Source organism: Ranitomeya variabilis, chromosome 6 (assembly GCF_051348905.1).
Source record: "Ranitomeya variabilis isolate aRanVar5 chromosome 6, aRanVar5.hap1, whole genome shotgun sequence".
Lineage (NCBI taxonomy): Eukaryota > Metazoa > Chordata > Amphibia > Anura > Dendrobatidae > Ranitomeya > Ranitomeya variabilis.
The window spans coordinates 5,823,950-5,842,674 of NC_135237.1; the positions used below are offsets into that span (position 1 = coordinate 5,823,950).

At 47.2% G+C, this 18,725-nt stretch overlaps 1 protein-coding gene across 1 annotated transcript in view; it reads right to left on the reverse strand.

The window, feature by feature from the left end:
- The window catches only part of LOC143782169 (SCO-spondin-like), a 557,899-nt gene that overhangs the window by 472,787 nt on the left and 66,387 nt on the right, over window positions 1–18,725 (reverse strand). Inside the window, exons 3-4 of the mRNA XM_077269323.1 lie at window positions 1,426–1,614; window positions 1,154–1,236 (exon numbers count right to left, since the gene is read on the reverse strand). Of these exons, the coding sequence (XP_077125438.1) occupies window positions 1,154–1,236; window positions 1,426–1,614 (272 nt within the window). The remainder of the gene's footprint in view (window positions 1–1,153; window positions 1,237–1,425; window positions 1,615–18,725) is intronic.

Genomic DNA, 18,725 nt, shown 5'->3' on the forward strand with positions numbered 1-18,725 from the left:
AGGAAGCCAGACGGGGAAATCGCATAGGGAGTTGAGACAGGACTCATAGAAGCTGTGGAGCAGGACAGAGTATCCCAGAGGCTAGAGATGCCAGTGAGGGAAGGGAGAGCTCAGGGTGAGTGAACAGCCGATATAAAAACGTGCTGTGCTATAGATTTTGTGAACAGAAAAGTTTGTCCCCAATCCCAATACTGCGTGTTTTAATACTATGAAAATGGACAGTGAAGTAAAATTCTCTTTTATAAAACAAATTGGGTGTCCCCTGATGCATGTGCAGCAGTTCCTGACATTAAAGAACCGGAGGCAGCAGAATCCTGTGACCAAAAAGCAAGTGTTACGCAGCACACACATAGCACAGGAGAAACGGGACACTATTTTCCTGTAGGGTACCAGGGTGTGGGAATGCAGCAGTCCCTCGCCCATGACTACTGCCCTGGGCACTTTACACAAAGACAAAAGAACCATCAGCATTTGGACATGGACAAATTCGGCTGTGGCTCAACAGAGAGGAAAACAGACTACAAAGCAAAAGGTCACCAGATCAAATCCACTACTGAGCTCAGAAGGTCCAGCATTGATCACATAAAATCCACCACCAAGCACAGAGCTAACACCACCAAGCACAGAGATAACACCACTGAACACCCAGCAACAACCAAAGTGCATCTAGCACAGTGCCCAACACTGAGCATGAAACTTCCATCAACAAGCACAGAGCTTTGAGCACTAAGTGCCCGGGTCTGAGTGTCCAGTCTCGTTCTAGAGTCCAATTGCAAGTATATGACACCAAGCACCCAGTAACAAGCATCAATGCCCAAGTACCAAGCAAAAAGCATCAGCACTCAGTGTCCAACACCAATCGTCTAGCCTTGAGCATACAATACTGAACCATCAAGCTTGTTGACCAATCAAGCTTGTTGACCAAATATCCAGCTCCATATATCAGCTACAAACGTCTAGTCTTGAGTCCCCAGCACGGAGTACCAAGCAATGAGCATCCAGCACCAAGTGCCATCCCTGAGTGTGTAAACCAAAGTGGCCAACACCAATCATCCAATTTCATAGTCAACCCTTGAGTGTCCGACACCAAGTGCCCAGCATAGAGCATCGCACATCCAGCACTCAGCAGCAAACATGATCCCTATTAACATACCTTGTGTGCAGTCCTCACCAGTCCAGCCCTCGCAGCACTCCTGTATTTTCCGGTTCCCAACAGCTGGTCTGGTGGACTGTGGCCTAGGATAGGAGCAGAGTGATATTATATACACATTTAATATATAGGGGTGTAGGGCAATATGCTGACCAGCAGCGCTGCACCCAACCACCAGAGGAAGGTGCAGAGAGCACATAATATCAGACACTGTATAACAGGCACTACACAATGAGTGAGGGGCAAGGCACATGGGGGGGTCACATGATACTGACCTGTATATAAAGCACATGCTGGTGTCTCCATGCGCTACGTCTCCTCCATACTGGAGCCTCATCTTCTCCTGGTCTAGTCTCCAGCCTTCCATGTTGTACTGATAGAGGCTGTGACATGGCACCTCCTGCTCCCTCCTGGGGGTGACCACCTCCTCCTCCATCACCTGCACTGTGCGCTCGCACCATCGCCTGTCAGCCAGGACACAACACAGAGGATGGCCAATTTACTGAGTTGCAACATTACTGACATATATGATATGTGATATACTGAGGTTAATCATTATAATGAACCATTAATTACAGAATCACTCAATGTCATCATTGTGAATGGTGGGGGACGAAGAGATATAGTAAAGTAACATATATAGAGCCCTTCATAGTGCAGATACATAAATATGTTGCTCCTCTGTGATACATCCTCAGCCCATCTAGAGTTCGGAGCCCAATGGTTGTCCAATGCTAAGAGCCTACTGATCATCCAATGTTCAGAGCCTACTGATCGCCCAATGCTCAGAACCTACTGATCGCTCAATTTGCAGAGCCTACTGATCGCCCAATGCTCAGAACCTACTGACCGCCAAATGCTAAGAGCCTAATGATTGCCCAATGCTAAGAGATTACTGATCACTCAATGTGCAGAGTCTACTGATCGACCAATGCTCAGAACCTTCTGATTGCCCAATGCTAAGAGCCTACTAATCGCGCAATGCTCAGAACCTACTGATCGCCCAATGCTAAGAGCCTACTGATCGCCTAATGCTAAGAGCCTAATGATCTCCCAACGCTAAGAACCTATTGATTGCCCAATGCTAAGAGACTAGTGATTGCTAAATGCTCAGAACCTACACATCATCCAAAGCCAAGAGCCTACTAATCGCCCAATGTGCACAGCCTACTGATCGCCCAATGCTCGGAGCCTCCTGATCGCCCAATGCTCAGAACCTACTCATCACCCAATGCTTGCAGCCTTCTGATTGCCCAATGCTAAGAGCCTGCTGATCACCCAATGATCAGAACTTACTGATAGCCCAATGCTAAGAGCCTACTGATCGCCCAATGGTAAGAGCCTTCTGATCACCCAATGCTAAGAGACAAACTATAGCCCAATGTTCAGAACCTACTGATCGCCTAATGCTAAGAGCCTACTGATCGCCTAATGCTAAGAGCCTACTGATTGCACAATGCTAAGAGACTAGTGATCGCTAAATGCTCAGAACCTACTCATCGTCCAACACCAAGAGCCTACTAAACACCCAATGTGCACAGCCTACTGATCACCCAATGTGTACAGCCTACTGATCGCCAAATGCTCGGAGCCTACTGATCGCCCAATGCTCAGAACCTACTCATCACCCAATGCTTGGAGCTTACTGATCACACAATGTGCAGAGCCTACTGATCGCCCAATGCTCAGAGCCTTCTGTTTGCCCAATGCTAAGAGCCTACTGATCGCCCAATGATCAGAACTTACTGATCGCCCAATGCTAAGAGCCTACTGATCGCCCAATAGTAGGAGCCTTCTGATCACCCAATGCTAAGAGCCAAACTATAGCCCAATGTTCAGAACCTACTAATTGCCTAATGCTAAAAGCCTACTGGTCGCCCAATGCTAAGAGCCTACTGATTGCACAATGCTAAGAGACTAGTGATCGCTAAATGCTCAGAATCTACTCATCGTCCAACCCCAAGAGCCTACTAATCGCCCAATGTGCACAGCCTACTGATCACTCAATGTGCAGAGCCTACTGATCGCCCAATGCTCAGAGCCTTCTGATTGCCCAATGCTAAGAGCCTACTGATTGCCCAATGATCAGAACCTACTTATCGCCCAATGCTAAGAGCCTACTGATCTCCCAATGGTAAGAACCTTCTGATCACCCAATGCTAAGAGCCAAACGATAGCCTAATGTTCAGAACCTACTGATCCTCCAATGCTAAGAGCCTACTGATCGCCTAATGCTAAGAGCCTACTGATCTCCCAATGCTAAGTGCCTACTGATGGCCCTATGCTAAGAAACTAGTGATCACTAAATGCTCAGAACCTACTCATCGTCCAACGCGAAGAGCCTACTTATCGCCCAATGTGCACAGCCTACTGATCGCCCAATGCTCAGAGCTTACTGATCGCCCAATGCTCAGAACCTACCCATCACCCAATGCTCGGAGCCTACTGATCAGCCAATGCTAAGAGCCTAATGATTACCCAATGCTAAGAGACTTATGATCGCTCAATGTGCAGAGTCTACTGATCGACCAATGCTCAGAACCTTCTGATTGCCCAATGTTAAGAGCCTACTGATCTCTGTTGTGAATTCTGCTTTTGGGCTCCCTCCGGTGGTTGTAGGTGGTAATGCAGTTGCCCCTGAGTTGCAGTCCTAGTCAGGTGTATCTGCTGATTGCAGTTCTGACTGGGGTATTTAGGCGTGCAGGATTCATTAGTCCTTGCCAGTTGTCAATTGTTGTTGGGAGGTGTTGGACCTCTGCTTGGTTCCTCCTGCCTTTCTGCCAAATCAGCAAAGATAAGTGTCTGTTTTTTTTTTCCTGTGGCACACATGCTATGTGCTTCACAATTCAGTGCTATTCTTTGTGTTTTCTTGTCCAGCTTAGATTGTGTCAGTATTTTCTCAGTCTTGTTGGATTCTCTGGAGTGGCAGATATACATTCCATGTCTTTAGTTAGATTGTGGAACTTTTTGTATTATCTGCTGTGAATATTTTTGGAAGGATTTTAATACTGACTGCCTAGTAATCTGTCCTATCCTTTCCTATTTAGCTAGAGTGGCCTCTTTTGCTAAATCCTGTTTTCTACCTGCGTGTGTCTATTCTTCTCCCACTCACAGTCATTATTCGTGGGGGGCTGCCTATCCTTTGGGGGCCTTGTTATGGTTCTCAATGGCAAGAGAACATAGCCCAGCATACATAGGAACTAGCTCTTGGAAGGATGGAAACTTAAACTGACCATGAACTAAACCTGCCGCACAACTAACAGTAGCCGGGTAGCGTAGCCTGCGTTTTATCCCTAGACGCCCAGCGCCGGCCGGAGGACTAACTAATCCTGGCAGAGGAAAATATAGTCCTGGCTCACCTCTAGAGAAATTTCCCCGAAAGGCAGACAGAGGCCCCCACATATATTGGCGGTGATTTAAGATGAAAATGACAAACGTAGTATGAAAATAGGTTTAGCAAAATCGAGGTCCGCTTACTAGATAGCAGGAAGACAGAAAGGGTACTTTCATGGTCAGCTGAAAACCCTATCAATACACCATCCTGAAATTACTTTAAGACTCTAGTATTAACTCATAACATCAGAGTGGCAATTTCAGATCACAAGAGCTTTCCAGACACAGAAACGAAACTGCAGCTGTGAACTGGAACAAAATGCAAAAAACAAACAAGGACAAAAGTCCGACTTAGCTGGAAGTTGTCTGGTAGCAGGAACATGCACAGAAAGGCTACTGATTACAATGATGACCGGCATGGAAGTGACAGAGGAGCAAGGTTAAATAGCGACTCCCACATCCTGATGGGAACAGGTGAACAGAGAGGATGATGCACACAAGTTCAATTCCACCAGTGGCCACCGGGGGAGCCCAAAATCCAATTTCACAACAGGGCCTGCTCTGAGGCAAGGTAGCATTCCTATTTCCATCTATAGGGGTATTTAGTCCTCCGGCTGTGTCGAGGTGTCTAGGGTTTGTTAGGCACACCCCACGGCTACTTCTAGTTGCGGTGTTAGTTCAGGATTTGCGGTCAGTACAGGTTCCACCGACTCCAGAGAAAGTTTCATGCGGCTCCAAGGTCACCAGATCATAACAGATCTCCCAATGCTAAGAGCCTACTGATTGCCTAATGCTAAAAGACTAGTGATCGCTAAATGCTCAGAACCTACTCATCGTCCAACGCCAAGAGCCTACTAATCCCTCAATGTGCACAGCCCACTGATCGCCCATTGCTTGGAGCCTACTGATCACACAATGTGCAGAGCCTACTGATCGCCCAATGATCAGAACTTAGTGATCGCCCAATGGTAAGAGCCTTCTGATCACCCAATGCTAAGAGCCAAACTATAGCCCAATGTTCAGAACCTACTGATCGCCTAATGCTAAGAGCCTACTGATCGCCTAATGCTAAGAGCCTACTGATTGCACAATGTTAAGAGCCAAATGATAGCCCAATGTTCAGAACCTACTGATCGTCCAATGCTAAGAGCCTACTGATCGCCTAAGCCTACTAAACACCCAATGTGCACAGCCTACTGATCTCCCAATGGTAAGAGCCTTCTGATCACGCAATGCTAAGAGCCAAATGATAGCCCAATGTTCAGAACCTACTTATCGTCCAATGCTAAGAGCCTACTGATCGCCTAATGCTAAGAGCCTACTGATCTCGCAATGCTAAGAGCCTACTGATGACCCTATGCTAAGAGACTAGTGATCACTAAATGCTCAGAACCTACTCATCGTCCAACGCCAAGAGCCTACTAATCGCCCAATGTGCACAGCCTACTGATCGCCCAATGCTGAGCTTACTGATCGCCCAATGCTCAGAACCTACCCATCACCCAATACTCGGAGCCTACTGATCAGCCAATGCTAAGAGCCTAATGATTGCCCAATGCTAAGAGACTACTGATCGCTCAATGTGCAGAGTCTACTGATCGACCAATGCTCAGAACCTTCTGATTGCCCAATTCTAAAAGCCTACTGATCGCCCAATGCTCAGAACCTACTGATCTCCCAATGCTAAGCGCTTACTGATTGCCCAATGCTAAGAGACTAGTGATCGATAAATGCTCAGAACCTACTCATCACCCAATGCTTGGAGCCTACTGATCACACAATGTGCAGAGTCTACTGATCGCCCAATGCTCATAACCTTCTGTTTGCCCAATGCTAAGAGCCTACTGATCGCCCAATGATCAGAACTTACTGATCACCCAATGCTAAGAGCCTACTGATCACCCAATGGTAAGAGCCTTCTGATCACCCAATGCTAAGAGCCAAACGATAGCCCAGTGTTCAGAACCTACTGATCGCCCAATGCTAAGAGCCTACTGATCGCCTAATGCTAAGAGCCTACTGATCACCCAATACTAAGAGCCTACTCATTGCACAATGCTAATAGGCTAGTGATCGCTAAATGCTCAGAACCTACTCATCGTCTAACACCAAGAGCCTACTAATCGCCCAATGTGCATCGCCTACTGCTCGCCCAATGCTCGGAGCCTACTGATCGCCCAATGCTCAGAACGTACTCATCACCCAATGATCGGAGCCTACTGATCACCCAATGTGCAGAGCCTACTGATCGCCCAATGCTCAGAGCCTTCTGATTGCCCAATGCTAAGTGAGTGCCTACTGAGTGCCCAATGATCAGAACCTACTGATCGTGCAATGCTAAGAGCCTACTGATTGCTCAATGGTAAGAGCCTTCTGATCACTCAATGCTAGGAACCAAATGACAGTCCAATGTTTAGAACCTACTGATCGCCCAATGCTCACAGCATACTGATCGCCCAATGCCAAGAGCCTCCTGATCGCCCAAAGCTAAGAGCCTACTGATTTCCCAATATTCAGAGCCTACTGATCACCCAAATCGCAGAAGGCTAAGAGCCTATTGATCGCCCAATATGCAAAGCCTACTGATTGCCCAATGCTCAGAACCTACTAATTGCCCAATTGTCATGGTTAGGACATGGTTAATGTCCTGTTCTCTCAGGGTTAATGTTGTTGGCCTCTCTTTCAAGATGGGAGGGGTATTTATACTCGCTCCTAACCTGGTTTCCCTGTCAGCTATATGCTCTGCTTCAGTCTGTATGCTTGACCTCTGGAGTGTGTGCCGGCTTGCATAATGTTTATCTTGCTTTCCGAGCTTTACTCTGTTCGTTCTCCTGGATTACTGAACTCTGGCTTTGCTTCTGACTATCCTCTCTCTCTCCCTTCTGGTATCTTGTGATCTCCTGGCTGCGACCTCTGCTTGTTTGATTATTCTTTAGCTTGTCCCTACTCTGTTTTCCCGCTGTCTCGCTCCACCCCCTGACCTCCTCCCACTCTGTCACATGTCTAAGGTCCTGTTGGTGATCAGGTTAGTTACTCGGCATCTTGCTCAGCTCCTGTTGTGAATTTACCTTTTGGCTCCCTCTAGTGGTTACTAGTGATTTGACTCTGGGTATGTCATTCATCCCTTGTATGCTCACCTGGGTCGTTAGGTCAGGGGTGTTGCTATATAAGCTCCCTGGACCTTCAGTTCAATGCCTGGCAACGTTGTAATCAGAGCTAATCTGTTGTGCTCTTGTCTACTGATCCTGGTTCCTGCTAAATTAAGCTAAGTCTGCTTTCTTGTTTTTTGCTATTTGTTTTTGTTTGCATTTTTGTCCAGCTTGTACATAATCTGTATCCTAACCTTGCTGGAAGCTCTAGGGAGGCTGGAGTTCTCCCCCCGGGCCGTTAGACGGTTTGGGGGTTCTTGTATCTCCAGTGTGGAATTTTGTTAGGGTTTTTGTTGACCATATAAGTTATCTTACTACATTCTGCTATTAGTAAGTGGGCCTCTCTTTGCTAAACCTAGTTCATCTCTGTGTTTGTCATTTCCTCTTACCTCACCGTTATTATTTGTGGGGGGCTTGTATCCGACTTTTGGGGTCTATTCTCTGGAGGCAAGAGAGGTCTTTGTTTTCCTCTTCTAGGGGTAGTTAGTCCTCCGGCTGGCGCGAGACATCTAGCGACCAACGTAGGCATGTTCCCCGGCTACTTCTAGTGTTGGCGTTAGGAGTAGTTATATGGTCAACCCAGTTACCACTGCCCTATGAGCTGGATTTTTGTACGTCGCAGACTTACTTGTTCCTCTGAGACCCTCGCCATTGGGGTCATAACAGTTTGCCAGGCCAGTATTAAATGTTAAATGCATTGCAGAAGCGGGATTATAAGAAAGAAAGTTCTGAGTTTTTTTTTCTCTCTCTCATTTTTTTTTCTTTTCCCCTTTACCTCTGAGTGGCTTGTGTTTGCTGCAGACATGAATGTCCAGACCTTGATTACAAGTGTGGACCAGCTTGCTGCTCGTGTGCAGGGCATACAAGAGTATGTTATCAGAAATCCTATGCCAGAACCTAAGATACCGATTCCTGAACCGTTTTCCGGAGACCGATTTAAATTTAGAAATTTCAGGAATAATTGTAAATTGTTTTTGTCCCTGAAACCCTGTTCATCTGGAGACTCCGCTCAGCAAGTAAAAATTGTTATTTCTTTTTTACGGGGCGACCCTCAGGATTGGGCCTTCTCGCTGGCGCCAGGAGATCCGGCATTGGCTGACATTGATGCGTTTTTTCTGGCGCTCGGTTTGCTTTATGAGGAACCCAATCTTGAGATTCAGGCAGAAAAAGCCTTGCTGGCGATGTCTCAGGGCCAGGACGAGGCTGAAGTGTATTGCCAAAAATTTCGGAAATGGTCCGTGCTGACCCAGTGGAACGAGTGTGCATTGGCTGCAAATTTTAGAAATGGCCTTTCTGAAGCCATTAAGAATGTGATGGTGGGTTTTCCCATTCCCACAGGTCTGAATGATTCTATGGCCCTGGCTATTCAAATCGACCGGCGGTTGCGGGAGCGCAAGACCGCAAATTCCCTCATGGTGTTGTCTGAACAGGCACCTGATTTAATGTAATGTGATAGAATCCTGACTAGAAATGAGCGGAAAATTCATAGACGCCAGAATGGCTTGTGTTACTACTGTGGTGATTCTACACATGTTATCTCAGCATGCTCTAAACGTCTTACTAAGGTTGTTAGTCCGGTCGCCATTGGTAATTTACAACCTAAGTTTATTCTATCTGTAACTTTGATTTGCTCACTGTCATCGTATCCTGTCATGGCGTTTGTGGACTCAGGTGCTGCCCTGAGCCTTATGGATCTGTCATTTGCCAAGCGCTGCGGTTTTGTTCTTGAGCCATTAGAAAATCCTATTCCTCTTAGGGGTATTGATTCTACGCCATTGGCAAAAAATAAACCGCAGTTTTGGACACAGGTTACCATGTGCATGACTCCCGAACATCGGGAGGTAATACGTTTTCTTGTTCTGCATAAAATGCATGATTTGGTTGTTTTGGGTTTGCCATGGTTACAGACCCATAATCCAGTCTTGGACTGGAAGGCTATGTCAGTGTCAAGTTGGGGCTGCCATGGAATTCATGGAGATTCCCTGCCCTTGTCTATTGCTTCTTCTACGCCTTCGGAAGTTCCGGCGTATTTGTCTGATTATCAGGATGTCTTCAGCGAGTCTAAGTCCAGTGTACTGCCTCCTCATAGGGAATGTGACTGTGCAATAGATTTGATTCCTGGCAGTAAGTTTCCTAAGGGGAGACTGTTTAATCTGTCGGTACCTGAACATACCGCGATGCGTTCATATATCAAGGAGTCTCTTGAGAAGGGGCATATCCGTCCTTCTTCTTCCCCTCTTGGTGCGGGATTCTTTTTTGTGGCCAAAAAGGACGGATCTTTGAGGCCTTGTATTGACTATCGGCTTTTAAATAAGATCACTGTCAAATTTCAGTATCCTTTGCCGCTGTTGTCAGATTTGTTTGCCCGGATTAAAGGTGCCAAGTGGTTCACCAAGATAGACCTTCGTGGTGCGTACAACCTTGTGCGCATTAGGCAGGGCGATGAATGGAAAACCGCATTCAATACGCCCGAAGGTCATTTTGAGTACTTGGTGATGCCATTTGGGCTCTCTAATGCCCCTTCAGTTTTTCAGTCCTTCATGCATGACATTTTCCGGAAGTATCTGGATAAATTTTTGATTGTTTATCTGGATGATATTCTGTTTTTTTCTGATGATTGGGACTCGCATGTGGAGCAGGTCAGGATGGTTTTTGAGATTCTGCGTGAAAATTCTTTGTTTGTAAAAGGCTCAAAGTGTCTCTTTGGTGTACAGAGGGTTCCCTTTTTGGGTTTTATTTTTTCCCCTTCTGCTGTGGAGATGGATCCAGTCAAGGTCCGAGCTATTCATGATTGGACTCAACCCTCGTCAGTTAAGAGTCTTCAGAAGTTCTTGGGTTTTGCCAACTTCTACCGTCGTTTTATCGCAAATTTCTCTAGCGTTGTTAAACCGCTGACGGATATGACCAAGAAAGGCTCTGATGTAGCTAACTGGGCTCCTGCTGCCGTGGAGGCTTTCCAGGAGTTGAAACGCCGGTTTACTTCGGCGCCTGTTTTGTGCCAGCCTGACGTCTCACTTCCCTTTCAGGTTGAGGTGGATGCTTCGGAGATTGGGGCAGGGGCCGTTTTGTCGCAGAGAGGCCCTGGTTGCTCTACTATGAGGCCTTGTGCCTTTTTCTCTAGGAAGTTTTCGCCGGCAGAGCGAAATTATGACGTGGGCAATCGGGAGTTGTTGGCCATGAAGTGGGCATTTGAGGAGTGGCGTCATTGGCTCGAGGGTGCTAAGCATCGTGTGGTGGTCTTGACTGATCACAAAAATCTGATGTATCTCGAGTCTGCTAAACGCCTGAATCCTAGACAGGCCCGCTGGTCATTGTTTTTCTCCCGTTTTGACTTTGTGGTCTCGTATTTACCAGGTTCTAAGAATGTGAAGGCCGATGCTCTGTCTAGGAGCTTTGTGCCTGATGCTCCTGGAGTCGCTGAACCTGTGGGTATTCTTAAGGAAGGAGTTATCGTGTCTGCTATTTCTCCAGATCTGCGACGTGTGTTGCAGAGATTTCAGGCTGGTAGGCCTGACTCTTGTCCACCTGACAGATTGTTTGTGCCTGCGAGATGGACCAGCAGAGTCATTTCCGAGGTTCATTCCTCGGTGTTGGCAGGGCACCCGGGAATTTTTGGCACCAGAGATCTGGTGGCCAGGTCCTTTTGGTGGCCTTCCTTGTCAAGGGATGTGCGGTCATTTGTGCAGTCCTGTGGTACTTGTGCCCGAGCTAAGCCTTGCTGCTCTCGTGCCAGCGGGTTGCTCTTGCCCTTGCCTGTCCCGAAGAGACCTTGGACACACATCTCTATGGATTTCATTTCGGATCTTCCAGTGTCTCAGGGCATGTCTGTCATCTGGGTGATATGTGATCGTTTCTCCAAGATGGTCCATCTGGTTCCTTTGCCTAAGCTGCCTTCCTCTTCTGATCTGGTTCCTGTGTTCTTCCAGAACGTGGTTCGTTTGCACGGCATTCCTGAGAATATTGTGTCGGACAGAGGATCCCAGTTTGTTTCCAGGTTCTGGCGATCCTTTTGTGGTAGGATGGGCATTGATTTGTCGTTTTCGTCCGCTTTCCATCCCCAGACTAACGGACAAACGGAGCGAACTAATCAGACTCTGGAGGCTTATTTGAGGTGTTTTGTCTCTACTGATCAGGATGATTGGGTGACCTTCTTGCCGTTGGCTGAATTTGCCCTTAATAATCGGGCTAGTTCCGCCACCTTGGTTTCGCCATTTTTCTGCAACTCTGGTTTCCATCCTCATTTTTCCTCGGGACATGTGGAGTCTTCTGACTGTCCTGGGGTGGATTCCGTGGTGGATAGGTTGCAGCGGATCTGGAGTCATGTGGTGGACAACTTGAAGTTGTCACAGGAGAAGGCTCAGCGTTTTGCCAACCGCCGCCGCGGTGTGGGTTCCCGACTTCGCGTTGGGGATTTGGTATGGCTGTCTTCTCGATTTGTTCCTATGAAGGTCTCCTCTCCCAAATTTAAGCCTCGCTTCATTGGTCCTTACAAGATATTGGAAATCATTAATCCTGTATCCTTTCGCCTGGATCTTCCGGTGTCGTTTGCCATTCACAACGTATTTCATAGGTCCTTGTTGCGGCGGTACGTTGTGCCTGTGGTTCCTTCTGCTGAGCCTCCTGCTCCGGTGTTGGTTGAGGGCGAGTTAGAGTACGTGGTGGAGAAGATCTTAGATTCTCGTCTCTCCAGGCGGAGGCTTCAGTACCTGGTCAAGTGGAAGGGCTATGGTCAGGAGGATAATTCCTGGGTGGTCGCCTCTGATGTGCATGCGGCCGATTTAGTTCGTGCCTTTCACGCCGCTCATCCTGATCGCCCTGGTGGTCTTGGTGAGGGTTCGGTGACCCCTCACTAAGGGGGGGGTACTGTTGTGAATTTACCTTTTGGCTCCCTCTAGTGGTTACTAGTGATTTGACTCTGGGTATGTCATTCATCCCTTGTATGCTCACCTGGGTCGTTAGGTCAGGGGTGTTGCTATATAAGCTCCCTGGACCTTCAGTTCAATGCCTGGCAACGTTGTAATCAGAGCTAATCTGTTGTGCTCTTGTCTACTGATCCTGGTTCCTGCTAAATTAAGCTAAGTCTGCTTTCTTGTTTTTTGCTATTTGTTTTTGTTTGCATTTTTGTCCAGCTTGTACATAATCTGTATCCTAACCTTGCTGGAAGCTCTAGGGAGGCTGGAGTTCTCCCCCCGGGCCGTTAGATGGTTCGGGGGTTCTTGTATCTCCAGTGTGGAATTTTGTTAGGGTTTTTGTTGACCATATAAGTTATCTTACTACATTATGCTATTAGTAAGTGGGCCTCTCTTTGCTAAACCTAGTTCATCTCTGTGTTTGTCATTTCCTCTTACCTCACCGTTATTATTTGTGGGGGGCTTGTATCCGACTTTTGGGGTCTATTCTCTGGAGGCAAGAGAGGTCTTTGTTTTCCTCTTCTAGGGGTAGTTAGTCCTCCGGCTGGCGCGAGACATCTAGCGACCAACGTAGGCATGTTCCCCGGCTACTTCTAGTGTTGGCGTTAGGAGTAGTTATATGGTCAACCCAGTTACCACTGCCCTATGAGCTGGATTTTTGTACGTCGCAGACTTACTTGTTCCTCTGAGACCCTCGCCATTGGGGTCATAACAGCTCCTTTGCTGCTGTGTGCAGCTTCCCCTGCAGCATTTATACCCAGGCGCCCTAACACCAATGCCAAGAGCCTACTGATCACCCAGTGCTAAGAGCCTACTGATCGCCCAATGTGCAGAGCCTACTAATCGCCCAATGCTAAGAGACTACTGATAGTCCAATGCTAAGAGCCTACTGATCGTCCAATGCTCAGAACCTACAGATTGCCCAAATGCTAAGAGCCTACTGATCGCCCAATGCTAAGAGCCTACTGATCACTCAATGCAGTCTACTAATCACCCAATGCTCAGAACCTACTGATCGCCCAATGCTAAGGGCCTACTGATCTCCCAATGCTAAGAGCCTCCTGATCGCCCAATGCTAAGAGCCAACTGATCGCCCAATGCTAAGAGCCAACTGATCGCCCAATACTCAAAACCTTCTGATCACCCAATGCTCACAGCCTACTGACCGCACCATGCTAAGAGCCTATTGATCGCCCAGTGCTCAAAACCTACTGATCATAGTAACATAGTACCATAGTTAGCAAGGCCGCAAAAAAGACATTTGTCCATCCAGTTCAGCCTATATTCTGTTAGAATAAATCCCCAGATCTACGTCCTTCTAATGAACCTGATAACAGTAAGATACAATATTGTTATGTTCCTGGAAGACATCCAGGCCTCTCTTGAACCCTTCGACTGAGTTCGCCATCACCACCTCCTCAGGCAAGGAATTCCAGATTATCACTGCCCTAACAGTAAAGAATGCCCCCTTGTAAACCTTACCTTCCTTGGTATAAACAGATCCTCAGCTAGGTATTTGTATTGTCCCCTTATACAGTATACTTATACATGGTTATTAGATCGCCCCTCAGTCGTCTTTTTTCCCAGACTAAATAATCCTAATTTTGCCAATCTCTCTGGATATTGTAGTTTCCCCACCCCTTTTATTAATTTTGTTGCCCTCCTTTGTACTCTCTCTAGTTCCATTATATCCTTCCTGAGCACCGATGCCCAAAACTGGACACAGTACTCCATATGCGGTTTAACCAGTGATTTGTTCAGAGGCAGTATAACGCTCTCATCATGTGGATCCAGACCTCTTTTAATGCACCCCATGATCCTGTTTGCCTTGGCAGCTGCTGCCTGGCACTGGCTGCTCCAGGTACGTTTATCATTAACTAGGATCCCCAAGTCCTTCTCCATGTTAGATTTACCCAGTGGTTTCCCATTCAGTGTGTAATGGTGATATTGATTCCTTCTTCCCTTGTGTATAACCTTACATTTTTCACTGTTACACCTCATCTGCCACCTCTCAGCCCAAGTTTCCAAATTATCCAGATCCATCTGTAGCAGAATACTATCTTCTCTTGTATTAACTGCTTTACATAGTTTTGTATCATCTGCAAATATCGATATTTTACTGGGTAAACCTTCTACCAGATCATTAATGAATATGTTGAAGAGAACAGGTCCCAATACCGACCCCTGCGGTCCCCCACTGGTCACAGCGACCCAGTTAGAGAATATACCATTTATAACCACCCTCTGCTTGCATTCTCATTTTGCGTAACAACCTCTTGTGCGGCACGGTATCAAACGCTTTGGAAAAATCAAGATATACCGCGTCCAATGACTCCCCTTGGTCCAGTCTATAGGTTACCTCTTCATAAAAAACTGATTAGATTGGTGACAGGAGCGATTCCTCATAAACCCATGCTGATACGGAGTTACAGTTATTCTCATTGAGATAATCCAGAATAACATCCCTCAGAAACCCTTCACATATTTTACCAACAATAGAGGTTAGACTTACTGGCAGATAATTTCCAGGTTCACTTTTAGAGCCCTTTTTGAATATTAGTACCACATTTGCTATGCGCCAGTCCTGTGGAACAGACCCCGTTACTATAGAGTCCCTAAATACAAGAAATAATGGCTTGTCTATTACATTACTTAGTTCTCTTAGTACTCGTGGGTGTATGCCATCCGGACCCGGAGATTTATCTATTTTAATCTTATTTAGCCGGTTTCGCACCTCTTCTTGGGTTAGATTGGTGACCCTTAATATAGGGTTTTCTTTGTCTCTCTGCATTTCACCTAGCATTTTATTTTCCACCGTGAATACCGTGAAGAAGAAGGTGTTTAATATATGAGCTTTGCATTCCCTGATATAGCCAGAGGTGTAAACCCTATAGTTCAAAAATTGCCTTATAATCTGCAAGAGACATGGCTCACACTTGGTGCAACGTACAAATACAAACAGTGTTCCATTCCTTTCCTTCTCCACTTTCATAGAATTTGTGCATCAACAAGCAAGGATCAGGAATGACCCTTTCTTTGACTTTACACTGTTGTATGCCTCGTTGGCACCAACTTCCAATCCACGCAAGACGTCTGTTGCAGTACGTGTGTGTAGCGGTACAAAAGACTAATGTTTCTTCTCCAAGTTCTGTTCACAGGTCGGTTGGTAATTCTCAGGAAGAAACAAAGGTTCAAGATCCCAGCAAACAAAGCCCCCTGCATCAGAAGCCTCTCCTCTCCTGAAATGCAGAGCCTTCAGAGGGAATCCATGCAAGATCACGAGAGCTTCCTGAAACAAAATGGTATCTGCTGCAAGTGCTGCTCATCTACAACTCATCTGCCAAGGATTGCAAGGTCAGTGTAAAATGCTCAGACTGTGGCACCACAGACCCCAACACAGCAATCCTGGTCCAGCTCCATGGAGTGCACAAAGCACTTCAATGGGCAGTGAGCATGGCGGGGAGGCCTGGCTGCTGACTAAAATGGCTGTGCGAGTACTGAGCTCCCTCTCACCCACAGCCAGTTCAGCAACGTATGCAGCGTTCATTCTACTTTTTATGGCTCGTCCCTCCCATCTAACACCTGGCATGATGACCCAATGTAGAAGAAATCAGAAGAACCAAGGAAAGCTGGAGTTTTGCTTCACAGAAGACCGGAGCAAGGAGGGCACTGAGACCTCCATTAACAGCGGGGTCTCCGCAGATGGCGTGTTGCCTGTGACCCAGGAACCTCCAGCAGAGTTGCGCTTCCCACCCACCCGCAGTGAGTATGGGATCCCTTGGTCCCTCCCTGCAGCAAACTCACTCACCGGGTTCAAGATGTAGTCCCCTGGCAGACATAGAGGAGGATGTAGTCCCATTGGGGAGGCGGAAGGATATTTGGTCTCCTCAGTTAACCTAGCTGCACACAGCCAGAGGCTGGGGAGGAGATGCAAGTGTCAGCAGGAGAATGAGCCGGCTCTGCTGGCACCGGTCACCACATCACATGAACCAGCATCAGACAACTTACTTAGAGACATGCTGGTAGCTTTCAGCAGTTCTATGCATAAGGACTTTACCACTTTAGTATTGCCTATACAAACGCTAACTAAGGAGCTAGAACATAAAATGGGAGACTTTGCTAAATCACATAACAAGCTGATAGATGCACATAATGAACTCTCAAATGATTTGGAAGCCGTTCAAAATAAACTTGCGGATTTGGAAGATCTTTCTAGGTGAAACAATGTAAAATTGTGAGGATACCAGAAGATGTGCCTCCTCAAGAACTGAGGGGATTCCTTCAAGATTTGATTAGAGCAGCTATCCCTGACTGTTCCCCGTTAGACGCTATCATTCATATAATCCACAGGGTACAACGCCCAAAGCATATACCTGAATGGACAGTGAGCATGGTGGGGAGAAAGGGAACACTGCTACAGCTGCACCAGAGATTGTTTTGCAAAATACATACGTTTGCAAAGGGCCAATAGACAGTGGGTTCTGCTCCAAAATGTGCCTTATCAAAGTCTACCCGTAGGGGCAAAGAAACAAAGCTGTAAAGCTGTACGCCATCTTGGATGATCAAAGCATCATATCCTTGGCTAGATCAACGTTCTTTGACCTATTCAATATTAAAGGGCCAAACACTCCACACTCATTAAAAGCATGCAAGTACTGTGAAGACAGCAGGCAGGAAGGCTACGGATTACCAAATTGAGTCCGTAGATGGACACTTCAGTCTACCACTACCTTCAATCACAGAGTGTAACCAAATTTCTGACAACATATCTGAAATTCCTACTCCAGATGTAGCAGTTAACCAGGCTCACCTAAAATATATAGCACACCTTATACTAGAACTTCACCACCAGGCCTATATAATCCTGCTCTAGGGAAAAATATCCTGCGCTGGGCCTCACAATGCTCTCTATGCCCAAAAACTAGAGGCAGGATGGGTCATAATAAGAGATGTATGCCTAGGACGCATGCACTCTCCATCCTTTTCACTCTTACAAATACCCATCTCTGTTCCAACCCTGTAACAATGACTTCCATGTCAACGAACGGCCTCACAGCACCCAACTACCCAACCCTCTAATCGACTCTACTCGTGACAGCAGTGTATTATGCAACAGCTATGAGGAACAGTTAGGGTGTAAAGTCTTCCAGAGAACAAAACAAGATAATCAGGTGGTGTGAAGACATAGGGTCTGCAGGTGCCATAGTCTGCTGGCTCGAGACCATATGGACCAGGGATCATCCCACTGAATGCCTGCTCTCCTTTTTCCATGGCCATAATACTGCTCAGCCAACACAGGATGAGGGTAAAACACACTGGCAATTCTTTATCGATTCACAAAACAGGCAAATTGTCACGCTCACTCCCTGACTGGTGGACGTGAGCCAGGGGGTTTGTGGTCCCACTATGCCACTAACCAGACTACCCTGGAAGGGGTGTGACTATGACAGCTGCCTTGGTTTTTACTGGAGCCTCTGATGGTAAGGTCAGACTTGTGTGGCAGGTAGCTGCCAGGTGCTACTCCAGGGTGGTGTCTGGCTGTGGCTGCTGATCTCACTGGGGAAACAGGAACACTAGGACAGGTGCGGGCGACAGGCAGGACTGGCAGAAGAGCACGGCTGAAACTCGGATGAGTAGGCTGGCAGGCACGGCTGAGACACAAAGCAAGCAGGCATGGCTGAGACACAGAGCAGGCACAGCTGAGACACAGGGCACGCAGGCACGGCTGAGACACAGGGTAGGCAGGCACGGCTGAGACAGGGCAGGCAGACATGGCTGAGACACAGGGCAGGCACGGGTGAGAGACAGGGCATGTTGGTGTGGTGTATGAGGAACAGGCAGGGACCTCTTCACACAGGAGGTGCAGGTATGGATATGAAGCATGAAGGAACAGGTTGGGACCTGTTCACACAGGAGGAGAGCTGCAAGGCTGCGGATAAGAGCTGTAGAGCAGCAAGAGATTGTGCAGTAACAGAAGCTAAGCAGAGCGGACCCGCAAGAAATGCGGAGAGGAGCTACAGCAAGAGATTTCTGCAGAAGCTAAGCAGAGCAGAGCCACAAGGAATGCGGCGATGAGCTGCAGCAAGAGAATCCTGCAGCAACAGGAGCAGAGCAGAGTAGAACGGAGCAGAACCGCAGGAGTGCAGAGCAGAGGTAAAGCTGCAAGAGAGCGGAGCACAGGCA